The 16,206-nt window shown below is 41.8% G+C and overlaps 1 protein-coding gene and 1 long non-coding RNA gene across 2 annotated transcripts in view; one reads left to right on the top strand and one right to left on the bottom strand.

Annotated features, from left to right (window-relative positions):
• Positions 1–913, bottom strand: part of LOC308401257 — a 5,115-nt gene extending 4,202 nt beyond the window's left edge. Inside the window, exon 1 of the long non-coding RNA XR_013972501.1 lies at positions 608–913. This is a non-coding gene — a long non-coding RNA (uncharacterized lncRNA). The remainder of the gene's footprint in view (positions 1–607) is intronic.
• The window catches only part of nbeab (neurobeachin b), a 209,248-nt gene extending 193,361 nt beyond the window's left edge, over positions 1–15,887 (top strand). The window contains exons 49-58 of the mRNA XM_080889391.1: positions 2,399–2,566; positions 6,841–6,930; positions 7,988–8,180; positions 8,940–9,011; positions 9,178–9,333; positions 10,363–10,533; positions 13,001–13,102; positions 13,341–13,537; positions 13,841–13,992; positions 15,401–15,887. Coding sequence (XP_080745517.1) covers positions 2,399–2,566; positions 6,841–6,930; positions 7,988–8,180; positions 8,940–9,011; positions 9,178–9,333; positions 10,363–10,533; positions 13,001–13,102; positions 13,341–13,537; positions 13,841–13,992; positions 15,401–15,491 — 1,392 coding nt within the window. The 3' untranslated portion in view covers positions 15,492–15,887. The remainder of the gene's footprint in view (positions 1–2,398; positions 2,567–6,840; positions 6,931–7,987; positions 8,181–8,939; positions 9,012–9,177; positions 9,334–10,362; positions 10,534–13,000; positions 13,103–13,340; positions 13,538–13,840; positions 13,993–15,400) is intronic.
• The last annotated feature ends 319 nt before the right edge of the window (positions 15,888–16,206 follow it).

The raw sequence follows: 16,206 nt of genomic DNA, 5'->3' as shown, positions 1-16,206 counted from the left end.
GATTAATCAATAGCAGTTTGGTCAGGGAATCCCGAAGAAAGGAAAAAAAATTCAGCCTCGACTCTTCCACCAACTAGAATTCTTGCATGCATATATTCATAGAACCAGCTTTGTGTTATAATTATTGTTTTATTTATAATATTGACCAATTTTATAAAGACTATTTACATATTTATCCATCATTCTGAAACAAATGGTGCATGTAACATTTCTCCTTGTAATGTTTCTGCTTCCTCACAAAATCAAATCAATCAATTTCCCACTCTTCCTTTTAACCTTCCCATGCATCTGCCTCCTTGTCTTATTCATGGCTCATCTTATAAAGCCCATCACTCAGTACTAACATTGTACAATCTGACCCCAGTGGTGTCTCCAAAAGATGAGGTTGAGGGCAAGTTTGTCCTATAGTGTTACCTTCTGTAAAGCCAGGGCTCATCACTTTAGCAGTGTGCGGGGTGCTTTTCATCTGCATGTGTGTGGACATGTCTGCATATTTGTCTGTGTGTGTGCACAGTTAATACAGATAGCCTATCAACACGTGACTCATAACTCCCAACAGGTTTTGGGAACAGCAGAAATAGACAATGAGATCGGACCCATTTCTTACCTTCAGATAAACTCGACTCTCCCTTTAATCTGGAATCATTTACTGCAGAAGCTCAACAGCTCCCCTCCCCGCTAAACCTAATGAGCAAGAACACAATAGCTTCTGTTTGCAGCAGTGTGGATACATTGGTACACATATGGGCATATTTTCTCAATAAATATTAACATTAAAAATAACATCATGTTTTTAGAGCTGAAAAGCTGCTTTTTGGAGACTTAAAATTCCTATTTAGAAAAATTGATCTTCAATAACCAGTAGTCTAGTACTGTAGTGATGTTTCTTGGTTATGATAGTATACCTTCAAAAATAAATTGTAATTTGAGCAGAATAGATACATTTAAAATCAAAGTTTATATTATTGGAAATAATGCTCAATGATACGCCTCCATTTAAGTATAAAGATTTGCTTCTACCTGAAAACCAGAACGGCTTCTTTAACATTGCTATGAAGACACAAACTTTCAGGCATCCTGAGGTTAGAGGCCACCGTGTTTTTTGAACTAGAGGTAAAAGGAGGCTGCACGAACACTCTTGACCTTTTCAGCTGGAGTGACAGAGCCTGGCTGGTCTTATGCAGGTGACCTTTCCCCATGCTGTACTCGGACTGCCTGGTTGAGCTCTTTCAGCCTTGTATACTGGCAGAGAAGTGGTAGAAAAGGGAAAGGCTGGGAGTTGTTACTGGCATGTCTGCATCTCCAACAACACGGATAAAAAAAAAAAAAAGGATTACAGTCGATGTTTTCTCACTGTTGAAGGATACATGTGTGATGTTGCATTGCATTGTTGGATTCTCAGACCAGTGTATTCACACGCCCTGAAAATCATAGTCCTCAGCCTCCATTTTTTTGTCTTTCTTTTGTTCTGTTCTCTAGCTAGCCCACACTCGTGCTTCCTCTATTATTTCATTTCTGTCAGAGAATCGCTCTGACTGCCTCCCCCTCTTTCTCACTCTTTCTTTCTTCATTCCCTCCTTTTCTCCCCACCCCTCCTCCCTCCATCTCTTTTCCTCCCACTTCCCATCTTTGCATGTGCCACTTTCAATTGTAGTGATATGCCCTGTGGCAAACTCTGCCTCTGTGTGCTTGAGCAGGCTTTGTTGGTAATGGCTGTTATTCCTGACGCGAGGGGAGGAGTGTAAAATTTCTCCAGCAAAGCCTTACGCCTGCATGCATGGGAATTGTATTGTACAATATTCTGGAACAATGCACCCCCCGCCCCCATCCCCCACCCACTGCATGCTTTCCATAGGTATATTTATAATAATTATCGGACATAAATCTTATCCTAAATATCTCAGTAGCTCTCCCGCAAGAAATTTAGTCTCCTCTTTTGCTCTTGCAAGTAATTTATCAGTGTTTTCCTGTAGACAGTTGTACTGTAATATGGATCCTGTTAGTATTGAACCAATTTCTTTGTCTCCGTGCAAAGATAGTTTTTTAAGTGGACAGAGAAATATGATATGGGAGGTTTCCCCTTCAGTCAGCTGATTAGATTATTGAGCATTCAGCTTCTGTTTGCGTACTCCTTCTAATCTTTATGTCCAGTAAAAAAAACCTCAAAAAAATATTATTAATAGAAACTAAAATGTTTAATGCTTCAGTCATACTTTCCATTATAGTTCACTTTGTAATTAGTTTTGTTATATTTAAAGGTAATGTAATGGTCAGTAAGGTTGTGTTTTGTGTTACTCACTGTTGGGTGGAAGTGAAATTTGTATTGTGTCTTTTGGCCCATGTGCTATGCGCTGCTGGTATGCCTCTCACCTCTAATTGCCCCATACTCCTCTGACAGGCCCTGGAAAGCGAGTTTGTGTCATGTCAGCTTCATCAGTGGATTGACCTTATTTTCGGCTACAAGCAGCGAGGCCCAGAGGCGATGCGCGCCCTCAACGTCTTTCACTACCTGACTTACGAGGGCTCCGTCAACCTGGACAGTATCACTGACCCTTTGCTCAGAGAGGTAAAGCACACGGACGCACACACGCCAACCCCTCTTTTTTTTTTTTCTGTTGCTCAACATAACCACAACTTCCTGTCTCTATTTGTTCTGGCATGTGCAGGAGCTCCAGGAGCATTCGCATCATGCATCTGTCAGTCAAATGTTGTGTCATGCAAATGTACACCGTGAGAGAATCAGATAAAGATCATGACTCACTGCAGGTTTTATTTTTTATTTGTGTAATTTCCTGGTTACACAAACAGATTTTCTGGAATTATTAATACTCTCTCAGATAAACAATAGTCCTTTCATATCATTCAGCATTATCATTATTCACAGCTTGTCTTAACATCGTAACAATGTCCTCCTTTTTTTGTCATGTCGAAGATACTGTCTGTCCTCGCCCTGAATCAGATCAGTGAATGTGACCTCACTCTTTGATCAATCACCAAAGGTCACTTAGTCAGTAGATGAGGGAGTGAATCCTCTTGTTCTTAACAAATTAATTGAATAACTACTCGCTCCGCCATACTACTCGTGAATAGCGTAATTGCAAGGGGAAAGGGGACCAGAATATGCAGCAGCTGGCATGCATTGTGGTACTTTCCAGTGTGAGCTCGTCTCTCCCTGTGATATCCACCATCTGCTGTCTGCAAAACAAGTCATTTATATACTGTCACTTCCAGGGGCGCCTTTATTTATCAAGTGACCACTATGCAAATCACCTGCAGAAGATTTGGCTGATCTAATTACCAAACCATATTGTGAAAGAGTTGGTTTTCATCATTTTGAGGACAATTTTAGATGATGCCTTGTTTATTTTGCATCAGATTGAGCTGGTTTTAAGCTGTCTTCCACCCTGGCTGTTGTTACCCTGTGAGATGACAGTACTGTTAGTTAGTTGCACATTAGGAAGCCTGCTACTCAGGCTCCCTAATTGCACCCAGTTGATGTATTCTCTGTTGTGACATGTATTGTGAATATATTTTGTGAAGGAGAAAGAAATTGGTTCAGCTAATTGCAACTGATGTAATGTTGATATGATGAGCACTAATTAAGACGAGCCTTCATACCCACAGTTCGGTTTTTCATTCCAGGTGGACTTTTTTGTATATTAAAACTCCCAGTAATCTCATGAACATGGTTTTTGGAAAAGTCGTCATGTTCATGCATTAAAATATATTTATTTTGTTTTATTGTATTGCAAAGTTGCAAATATGATTTTGTTCCAAGTAGAAGCCATGTAATTTGATTAAAAATCATCAATATTCTGCACAGTCTGAGAATGTTAAGAACATTTGGCAGGTGACTACCTGCTTCTGTTCCACTTCTGCCTTAATGAGTCGGTGAGGTGTGGCATGGAAGTGTGCCCAGTGAATGTCTTGCTTTTTTCTAAAATGTGGCGATTGACTTCGGGGTATTGATTCATTCTGGGCCTGACAGGTGAAGCTGCAGATCTGGCATTAGTCACAACAATTAAGGCATTTGAAATGTCAAGAAATTAGAGGTCATGAGAGATAATTTCCGCCTGTGTGTCAGATGAAAATGATGACACCCTCTGACATGCCGCTGGGCCTCTGGTTGAGGGCACGGTGACAGCTCTACTGGGCACACTGCCGGAACAGCAGTCCTTCACCGTGATGCTTCTCGTGACAGCCCTCTCTTACTGAAAAACATGACAGCAACCCCTGGATTCAGACCCCACTGTGTCACTCAGAAGTAAACAGACAAATTATTCATCAGTAGGACTCTATTCCTCCTCATGTCACTGCCCCTCCTGCCCCCTCTGATTCAACAGAGACAACAAAGTGTGCTATAGCTAGCAAATGTGGGGCTTTGAAGTAGCTGACATACTTTAGAGTGATTTCACTGTGATATTCTAATTATGGTGGAATACATGTTTAAATGCTTGACCTTAATCTGTATTAATCAGCGATCATATAGGATTTAATGTGCATTATCAGTGATCATAGCTGCATTCGAAACAAACACATACTGGTGGACATAATGTTTGAGACATTTCTGCTCAGCTCCCAAGCTGTCACTCAAGAAACACCCCCAAGGCAATTCTTTATTTGTACTTAGGGATTGCAGATAAGCTTATCTTAAACAAATTTCCACAGGCATGTAAAGAATGGGCAGTGATGTTGTCACATGGGAAAATAACTCAGTTACACAGATTTTACAAATTCTAAATGGTACCTTCACATATATTTACATGGGTTTGTATGGTTTTGATGGGTTTTTGCAACCTGTTTAAATTTCTACTTAAAAGCAATTCGCCATCTGTAATCTATGGGATCTACCAAAAGGTGAAAGGTGCCGCAGCTTCATGTTTGCAGTTGCCACTGTGCATCTCAGGTGTCGTGACTCAGCACACGGTGCTTAGTGGGGCAATGCAAGGCCATGTCTGCAGTCTGTGTGACAGAGCTGTTGTGTTGCTGCATTGCATGAGTGCACTGGAGGATCCTCCATAGAGACTGCCACCAGTTTGGGGAGCATACAGTAGAGACGCAGGGAGCTGGAGACACTCACCTCTGAAGCCTTTTGCTCATAACACAATTAGATGCAAACAAAGTCAGACAGACAAATACACATGGTGAGTTATAACGGATGTTTGGTGCTCATCCAAGCAAGGTGGGTTTTTGCTGGGAGGGAAGATCATCCAGATGGCTTTGGCAATAAGTGTCACTTATCAGCCAAAAATCAAAGCCTGAAGTGACTTATACTAATGAACTACCTGTTAAGTGCTCTCCATCTCAGATCGAGATAAGTTTCTGACATACATCACTGAAGATTAGTATTTAAATAGCTGAGAGCTATTGATGTGTTTTGATCATATAGTGGAAGAACATGTTCTTGGGTTAACCTTCAACAAGTCAAACCCCCCCTGCCCCCCTGCCCCCATAACACAAAAACACATACAGAGACAAACTCTCCTGTTTGCACTTGGAAACTTTTGGTGTTCAGGGTTTTCTGAGGCTACCAAAATGGGGCTTTGCTGCACCCAGTTTCCCCAATAATAGAATCATCATAAAAAATATGTTGATGTTTTCCACATGGCCTTCTTAGCCTTTCTGATCTTTGTATCAAATTTCTCTACTTGAACAGACACGGTGACCCTAACCCCAAACCTAACCTTAAATAGCCATAATGTCAGTTGCTTATTACTTGACAGACTGCATTGTAAAGAAACCCCGACTAACACTTAATGATTGCCAAATGTGCTCCCCAACTCACGTGAAACTTTCACTACTAAGCGACAGAGCTGTGCAGACAGCGCCTTTTTTTTTTTTTTTTTTTTGGTGCTGTGGAAGATAGGAAGTGATCGGGGGTGTTGGGGGCGACCGTGTGGCTTGCAGGTGGCCTGTCCTAATTCAGTATCACCTCCAAACTTCCCATGCCACTTCTCCCACTGTGGCATGTGTTACCCAATGGGTCTTTTTGATAGTGAGTGGTGTGTACAGGCGGAGGAAAATGAGGGCTAGCTGCCCAGGCAGTCAGAAGGGCGGGCGAAAGGCTGAGCGATGTATGTTCCATTGTGCACAGTGGCATTGACGGACGTCTACAAGCTCCCCTCTGATGGTGGAAGTGGCTCCAGTCACATCAATCACTCCCACCGTGGAGTGCCCCACTTTCAGTCAAGCTCAGCAGCTCTTACTATTTGTTTTTTGCTCCCTCTAACTGCAGGCAAATTAGATCTAGTGTCTATTTAAATGGATTTTCTTTTTTAAATCTACTCTTTTAATGGCTGTTTTTAGGTAGTTTTCTAACATCACATGCATTTAGACTTGTATTTTATACCCCACGAATCATCTTTCATCAAAGTACCTTTAACCAAATTGCCCTGACCTGCTTGTGTAATTTTGTGGCTCTGTTTAATACATGTTAATGTGCATACACATGCTTTTACCCTTTTGTTTCAAGCACAATAACATCTAAAAGCACACCGGCTTGCTGCGGTCCTAGCTGGATGTCACTCCAGGTTAACGTTTGTGCAGTTGGGGCCCCTGCTCCTGGAAATGGGAATGGTTAACTGAAGCATGTTAATAGGAAAAGGCTTGTCTCTTCCATACTAACACTTGGATGACTCTGCAGGGTGAGGGGGGAAGGGGGAGCACCCAGGCGGATTGGGAGTGCACCCCTTTCCCTTTACCTCCCCCCTTCCTCAGAGGCACGGCTGAGTTAGGATTTGCTTGCATTGTCAAGTAACGCATTGACCCATCACTTTGATGCATATTGATTGTGACAGCCGCTCTCTCTCTCTCCTTCTCCTCTCTCTCTCTCTCCCGCAGGCCACAGAGGCGCAGATCCAGAGCTTTGGACAGACGCCATCTCAGTTGCTTATTGAGCCACATCCTCCACGCAGCTCCGCCATGCACCTGGTGAGAACAGCGAGCATGCTGGGAAAATTCCCTGCACCTCTGGTGGTGCTGGTGTGCATGAGGAAGGATGTGTGGACCTGTCCAAGCCCGGATGGTGTGTGTTAGCGTGAATGTGTTTGTAGGTACAGTAGACAGAAGATTGACAAGGAAGTCCTCAAATTCTCACTTCCAAAAGTTTCTTTGAATCTGATCTTTTATAACAGAAGATACATTTTTCAGAAGTCCTACATCATGTAGGTCACAGACCCTCAGTATAGCAAACAATCTTTTAGTTCCAGTGGTCTGCACTGTTCTGGAGCTGGTACTGCCTACTAGGAGTGTGGTTAAAATGGAATAGTGCTCTCTACTGGCCTAGTAGTGCCTTTCTTTATATTGGAAGCACCTCTTCCCTGTCCAATCCATGTAACAACCAGCCTTGTCCTCATTATCCTCACATGGCTCTCTGTTTCTCTCTCCCTACAAGAAACTTAAGACCTTTTAGGTCCGTTTTCTACTTTGGCAAATGTTGAGAATATTTTCATCACTTCTCTCCAGTTCTTTAAATGGCTTCCTGTATCAAGGATGAGACCTAAAACTGTTTCAGATCTTACAGTATTGCTAGTATCACTATGTCTGCCATTGCTTTTACTTCTGCTACACATGCAGAAGTCAGCATAGTAGGAAAAGGTAGGAAAAGCACATTGCAAACGTTTTTAAAAAGCCAGTTGCTTTTAGTGCTTTCCTTATGGGCCATTTTCTGATGTATGTACATGTATGCACCATCTCATACGTGCAGTCAATACCATCCCAGTTTCCCATGTCTACCTGTGTCTTAGTCCCTGCTTCCCATAGGGGACAGTGCATGAAACTCTCCTTTGTGTCTAAACCTAGTTTTTCCTCCAACCTCCATACTAATTGCCTCTTGCATTCTTTTTCTTTCATCTTTTCATATCTCTTCTTTTTCATTTTTTCCATCGCCTCCCATCCTGCTCCTCTTCCTCCTTCTCCTCCTCCTCTCCCAACATTGTACTACTCCATCCTTTTCCACACTTTGTCTTTTCTCTCTTCTACTCAATAGTGTTTCCTTCCACAGAGTCCCCTAATGTTCAAGGACCAGATGCAGCAGGATGTCATTATGGTGTTGAAGTTTCCCTCCAATTCACCCGTAACCCACGTGGCTGCCAACACTCTGCCCCATCTTACAATACCTGCTGTGGTCACTGTCACCTGCAGCCGCCTATTTGCAGTCAACCGATGGCACAACACCGTCGGTGAGTGGAGCTCAGCTCACATGCACAAAAGTGTGCCACACCACATGCCATACCTACCACAGCAGTGGCCCTGTAAAATCACTTCATCACCATCGCACACACACACACACCAAAAAAACTACCAACTGCTCATAATAGAGCTGCAGCCAGCTGGCTATGGGAGAGGCTAGCACCTCCCAGGTAAGCTGACCGTGAGTGTTTCCACATGTTACTTCTCAGACATGTGTGAACAACATTACCCACGGAGCCAAACCCTGAGAATCGGCCTCACCTCAGGGTCAGAGGGCCAAAGCAATGGTTACTAGAAAATTAGGCCACAACTGCACCACATTCTCCTCACACATCCCCATCTGTCACTGTAGAAACACACAGACCTCCGGACCAAAGAGCCTGCTCTATGTGGCGGCTCTGGCTGCACCCACACTAATGAACACAGCTGCAGCACCCTTGCCATCCTGTTGGAGAGGAGGGAAATGTGGTTTGGCTTTTCAGAATAATTACGATAACAAGACCTCCATATTTTCAGGCATGTAGCTGCTTCAAAACTGGCTCCAGATATGTTCACATGGATGAAATATCTCCATTCAATTTGACACTCTGGGGGGGAAAAAAAGCAGAGTAAGACAGATGGACCTCCAATGCTTCCATCTCCTGGAAGATATCATGAATTAACTTGGCTCTAAAAGTGGAACAGGTGTGCGCGTGTGTGCAGATATGTCCATTGGTCAGAAATAGGCTCACATATCTGTCTGGATTCAGGTCTCCGAGGAGCACCCGGCTACTCCCTGGAACAGGCACATCACTTACCCATAGAGATGGATTCTCTGGTTGGTGAGTGAGCTTGAATGGAAAAAAAAACAGCATTAAACAAAAATATCTAATGGAGTTTTAATGGAGTTTTAGATCTGTATAAAATGGCACAGTCCTTAATTTATAGCTTTGCTTGGGAAATTGCTTGGGACATGTGTTATTTCTTTCTTTCTTTTTTTTCCCACAGCCAACAATACTGGAAGCAACAAGCGTCAGATCACAGACCTAGTGGACCAAAGCATCCAAATCACCACACACTGTTTTGTCGTGACAGCTGACAACCGCTACATCCTGGTGTGTGGCTTCTGGGACAAGAGCTTCCGTGTGTACTCCTCTGAGACAGGTAGGTTAGAGTGTAAACTCTATTTCCTACAGAGGTGTGCACTGATGTGTGGAGGACAGTGCTATGACGGTAATGATACAGTATTGTTGCTCCTCTCTCCTGACAAGCCTTGTAGAAAATAGGTGAAAATAATAAATAATAATGGACTGAAATAAGAAAAAAAAAGTTATTTTAAATTTTTTTTCTCCTTATTCTTATGTTTCAGTCGGCTTAGGTAACATTAATTTGTGTTGGTATGTGTGTATATATAAAAAGGATTAGCATTGCACCTTACAATGCAAGCACAGACTGTATGTAAAAGATAGGTCTGAAAAGTGAAGCTAGAGCAGAATTGCATTAAACTTGATTTTGTTCCTTTGGTTGTGAAAATAACTATTAAAGGCTCTGCAAAAGTTCTCCCTCTTCTCTCTTCACTTATGACCTTATTAAACACTTTCCTATTAAATTATGGCCCAGTCACTAATTTAATTTATTACTGCATGTTTATCATATTGTAACTTGTTATCCTATTTTGAGTAAAATCATGGTATGTACTGGAGAGTAGCTACCTTGTGACTGACAGGTTGCTACTGGATATGCATGCCATTTGTCTCAGATCCATCATTTGCCTCCCAAATCCAGTTTAAAAATGAAAAACAAGATAGCAATGTCTGAAATGCTATGGCTTCAAAATCGTGAGTCAAACAAAACAAACAAATCAGTGGTGTCATGGTGGCCACTTCCATATTTTATATATGCTATATAATTACAGGAGTTTGACACACTCTCTTTCTCTTTAGAAACACTGGGTAGCTTAAATAATCCATTTAAAAATGCTAAGGACGTTATCTTTTAAACGGGGTCATAAGCAAAAGTTTTATTTTGAAAAGCTGGTTAACCACTAGATTAACTTTTACAAGTATTTATTCACTAATTAATAAATTAACTCTCTTTACTGAAGTGACAGCATTCACAGTACCAGTTGTAGCAGTCTTTACATTTCTGGACTTTGTCAACACCGAACTCATGTACAGCGTGTATCCACTTTAGGTAAGCTGACCCAGATAGTTTTTGGCCACTGGGACGTGGTGACATGTCTGGCCCGATCAGAGTCCTACATTGGAGGAGACTGCTACATCGTCTCTGGGTCCCGTGATGCTACGTTGCTACTATGGTACTGGAGTGGGCGGCACCATATTATCGGCGACAACCCCAATAACAGTGAGTAACCGTATCCAAGTGCCACGCACTCGCATGCATAACAAAAGAGGAGAAGAACTGCCCTCTGGACATGTTTATAGTTAATTATGCCATTTCTTGGTTGTGAAATGAAAGTCTGTAAAGGTAAACAAGTCTAGTATTTTTGTTTGTTTGTTGGTTGTTGTTTTTTTTTATTTTAATAAACTGGTGAAAAATATTTCTATTCTATAATTAGATTCTACAATCAAATCCAGAGGAGTGACGGGGGACGATCATTTATCTGCACCGAAGCTGTGATACATTAGTGTGATTCATTACATTGAGATGTGCTGCTTTCAAGTAGAGGACTCCAGATGTCTTGGCATTCATAATAGTAGACCCCAGTGTGTGATTTCTGCTGCTCAGTTCATTTAGTTTCTCATTCGCACTGATTGTCTTGTGTTTCAGACAATTAATCACAAAAGGAACTGTTACAGTACCATGCAGCAAGCAGAACCATATATGGTGTGGAATGGGGAAAAAACTGAAAATAAAGGGGGGGAAAAAACTGTTTTTATTTTATTTTTGGATAACAATGCCGTGTGTGTGTGCCCTAAAAGATCTCGTGTTTCCAGTCGTCTCAGATTCTAGGAGCTCTGAATTAGTCGTGAGTGTCCTTTAATTAACTTCACTGAAGCTCCGACAGTTAATTAAGAATTTCAGCTTGGATGCCTCCAATTAGCAAGGGGCAATAGCACTTGTGTTACTGCAGCAGGAAAACAGTATTCCCCTGATATTCACACTACTTGTGCTTACAATGCACCTTTAATGGACAGGAGATAAAAGGAAGCTATGTAGCTGAAGCACAGGGAGCGGAAAACAATTAGGATGCAGCTGAGAACTTTTAAACTTTATTCTTATATAAATCTTTGAGCCACTAATGATCATATTCAAATACAGATGAAAGGCATTAGTCTTGACAAATTAACTACTACCATCTTTTCATACCTTTACAATTAAAGGCCCCAAATTAATGCCGTAAAGCAAAACAGCAGTCCTTTGTATCCTTATTGACTGTCTCAATGAGCGATCTTTTCCAAGAATATCATTCTAGTGATTTCATGCCTATTATATTTTCTGTAATGCTAGTAAAAGGTTCTGTGAATATGTAGCAGCAGCTTGCCGGATCATTACTCTATCATCTCGCAGATGTGGCGTTCGCGAGGAAATTGATTTCACCCATGCCTCAAAAGCCTGCATGCAACTTCTATGTCTAATAATTAAAATAACTTCCAGCTCAATCATGGCCATGCTCCTCAGACTCAGCCCATCACGCTGGTTGCAAGGAGATATTTGCACCAAGTAATTGTTGTGGCTGAATCTAGCTTGTCCCAAGGGTTCAGGCAGGGTGGGGGGGTTAGTTGGTACAGGGTGATTGAATCTTTTGTCGGGTAGGTGAGCTCCTTTTTCCCCCGGAGGCTTTTGCTGACATTTGTCCTATTCAGCCCCCCTCAGCAGCAGGTACTGGGACTGACAGCACTGCTCAGGTCCCGGTCTCTAAGGGACCGTGTTGCATCGATCACAGTCCGGCTCACTGACTGGACTGCTGCCGCGGCTATAGAAGCAATATGCCGAGGTGGTGGTGGTGAGGTCGAAAGTGTGTCAACATCATCTATCAGGATGGTGCTGTCATCCAGTGAATAGGGAAAGTTTGATGGAATTGGCTGAACTTTTAGTTACATGTGGACACCAACAGTCTCAGTTGTTAGTTTGACATAAGTTTGGCATGAGCAGCTGGGGAAAAGGTGATGACTACAGTAAAGGCCCAAACAGAAGACTTGTTAGCTATCACAAACGTGTAAATATAAATTCTATATAAAAATATCCTTTAAGCAAAAGAAATACAGAATATTAAGCTTTGTTTTTTAAAGCAACTAGAGATTCTCAGTTGTGTTTTGTCATTTACTTTAAGTAGAATTTAATGATTAATTAAAGAGATTTAACATTCTACGCATGATATAATTTAATTAAAAGTTCATTCCCTTCTTCAGCACTATTTAGGGAAAGGTTTAGTGGTGTTTTTTTTTTTTTTTTTTGGTGATCAGAGCAATTCAGAAAGACTCCCGCTTTCATCGTTCTGACACTATTCGAGGTCGGCTCCAGGTGCCACGAAACACCCCTCACTAACCTCTCCCCCGGCCATCATCAATCATGTGACACACAGGATCAAATCAAGTGCCTCCCCTGCCATCCCTGGGCATCCCTTCATTTACATAACAATTCACATGGACCTCCCTGCAAGCAGATGTATGTCACAATCACAGCGATTGTGTTTATATGATTTCATTGTCTTATAAATGTGCTCGGTGACAGCGCAAAAATACTATGTACTGGCCGGTAAATTACCTGCAGCATGCTATTCACAGGATTTTTGCAGTCACACATCAGATTTAAAAACAATTAGCCAAGTCATTTGTTTTGTGACATTGTGTGCCTTTTTGTCCTTTAGGTGACTACCCAGCACCCCGAGCAGTTCTCACGGGTCACGACCAGGAGGTTGTGTGTGTATCAGTTTGTGCAGAGCTGGGCCTCGTCATCAGTGGAGCTAAAGGTCAGTGTGCTTCTTTGTTCTTCCGTGTCACATTGACTGGACAAAAAAAGGTGACATCAGGTACACCAATAAACTGGAACAACGGTGCTCGTGCATTAGATGACCATTTGATTAGTGACCACCTCCAAACCAATGTTTATCCAGATGACAGATATGCAGTCGCTTCACAGAAATTGACTATTTTTATAGATTCTTTACATAAGCACAGGTTGATCACATGTGCGTTCTGGTTTGGTAGAGGGTCCGTGTCTGGTCCATACCATCACAGGGGACCTTTTGCGGGCTTTGGAGGGACCAGAACACTATCTGTGCCCACGGCTCATCTCGGTTTCCAGCGAGGGCCACTGTATCATCTACTATGAGAGGGGACGCTTCTGCAACTTCAGCATTAATGGAAAACTGCTGGCACAAATGGAAGTCAATGATTCCACCAGGGTATGCCAACTTAAAAAAAACATCAGTATACTCCAGGAAATATGCATTTTTTTTCATCTGCAGTTTTAAAATGTTTGGAGATATTTAAATCTCAAGTACATAACATTTTATTCAAATACTGAGTCATTTTTTTATGCATACTGAGCAAGTTAACCTTTGATTGGATGATAGTAATGTTGTACAGTATGTTGCATCATGTCATGTATTTTCAGTATGCTATATATTTCTCATTCTGGAGCAAGAAAGGTGAGTAAATGTTGGGTTGGAAGTTTCACGTGTAACTGGCCTCTATCCCTCCTGTAGGCAATTCTCCTGAGCAGCGATGGCCACAACCTGGTGACAGGTGGAGACAACGGTGTGGTGGAGGTGTGGCAGGCTTGTGACTTCAAACAGCTCTATATCTATCCAGGCTGTGATGCAGGCATCCGAGCCATGGACCTATCACACGATCAAAGGTCAGGGCAAGCAGTTGTATGCTGGTGATGGTATATTAGGCCCATGAGATTAAGAGCTTAATGAGGTAAACCAAAGTATATTTATAATCATTTAATGGGGCGGTTGTGGCACAGGAGGTAAAGCAGGTAGCTTGTTGGAAGGTCAGTGGTTTAATTCTTTGCTCCAGCCGGTTGAGAAGGATAAACTCCACATTTCTAACAGTTCATCCACATGCCATAGAGACAAAAATTACAGGGGTGCAAATGCATATATTTCGGACACTGGCCAGCACACATACATGAAGGCAGAAATCTAAAGGCAGGTCAGCCCCTTGTTTGTCCTGAAAGTTATTTCTCCACAAGATTTGTCAGGAGTCATATAATGAGTGTCTGGACTCACAGACGGCAGTGTCCGCTTTGGGGCTAAAAGCCTGACGTCATCATGTGACCCTGGCAGTCAAGAGAGGTTAGAGAGCCTGAACATTCAAGCTTCACTTCACAGCCACAGGCCAAATATCCCTCAGTATTTACAGGCCTATCCAAAAACAGAGACCTCGGGCCAAATGCATAAAACTTGATTACAAGTGTGCGTAATCAACAAGGCATAAATGTGCAACATTTTCATCAGATCACTATTTTTTTTAAGTTCATGTCTCACTTTTCATTTCACCAAATCAGGCTCAATTTGCTTTGAAAAACACACATGCACATATGCCCTTCAACTTTGTGAGCACATATATATCCAAACATTAGTTCTTAAATCTGCACCATCAAAGGTGCTTAAATAACCCTTTAAGACAAGCAGTGGCTAGTTGGAGGAAACTGAATTATTTTAATTTATTTTTTTACATTAAACAAGTATTAAACCACCACTTAAATCACTTAAATATTTGAAGAACCCCTCGATTCAGCTGCAGTGTCTTTTCTCAATAAGTTGACATTAGGTAATCTAAGTGAGCTGGGCTCCTTGACTCCCTTTACACAAGGACATTCTGCTAAAACTCTGTTCATTGTGCTGGAGCATTTTAGCCCTCGGGGTGTAGCAATATAAGACGACCCTGTGAAATCAGCTGCTTTTCCTACATACCAGCCAGATGTGGACACTGGGGGCATAGGGCACTTACAGAAAGACAGTGGGACTCAGTGGTCCACTTGAGTTGTCAGAGGAACTCAGTAATTTACTGTCACAGCCCCTCATGACCTCCTGCACCGGTTTCATTCACTCACTGTGGGGATTTTAACAAATCATTCAGATTCATGGCAGTACGCTTAAACAGTGAACATATTTTAACGCATGTTGGTTTCTCGCTCTCATTCACACACCTTTAGAATAGCATTAAGTTATAGAAAGAATATTTACATTTTCCAGTAGTTTTCTAACATTGGAATATTATATCTGGTATTTATTCCTTGTTTTTTTGCCTTTTAGGACTTTGATCACCGGCATGGCCTCTGGCAGCATTGTGGCATTTAACATAGATTTCAACCGCTGGCACTACGAGCATCAGAACAGGTACTGACGAGAGGTGGATACGTGCAGCAGGAGGCTAGTGTGGAGAATTAAGAGGGAAACCTATCAACCAGTGACCGAGTTGTGCTGCAGAGAATCCAAGATGCTGGGGGCATCAGCACGATAAAGGACTGTGTGTTCTTGCATGTGTTCATCTGGCCTCTGAGGTGAACACATGTCTGCTGCTAAACAATCTGGAGTCAGTTTGTTGGTTTTCTCCTGAGCTCCAGCTGAAGTATTTACCCAAATGAGTCGAGCAGGTCTGCTGTTCTGGATAAGAGGAGACTGAAATCAACTCTAACAAAATTACACAGTTAAGTTATTAAAACATACTTAATGTTCCTGTTTCAACTGTGAAAATGCGAAACAAAATGAGGAACATTTATACAACATTTGTATGGCAGATACTTGGAACATTTTTCTAAGAAAAAAAAATGCTCAACCTGTAAAAAGGACAGTCTAAAGTGTTTCTTCCTTATAAAGACTTGCAACGATCTAAATGCTGTTAGACTACCCACCATGTTCCATTAAGCCATGTATAAATGTTGCAAAGGTTTTCATTGCTCTTCAGATATTAGTTGGTTAGTTCCACGTATACGACCCTTCTTTGCTTATCGTTAACAGTGGTCAAGTGTATGTGTATGTGAAAAGACAATGTTTACTGTTAATTTGTTGTGTTTGAATGTCTATATGGAAATTCAGTGTGTCCTTTGTGAAAAGCGTTT

This window comes from Rhamphochromis sp. 'chilingali', assembly GCF_963969265.1.
Source record: "Rhamphochromis sp. 'chilingali' genome assembly, chromosome: 8".
Classification (NCBI taxonomy): Eukaryota; Metazoa; Chordata; class Actinopteri; order Cichliformes; family Cichlidae; genus Rhamphochromis; species Rhamphochromis sp. 'chilingali'.
Note: the sequence above shows the minus strand (reverse complement) of the source record. Positions and strands in the feature narration are given on the sequence as shown.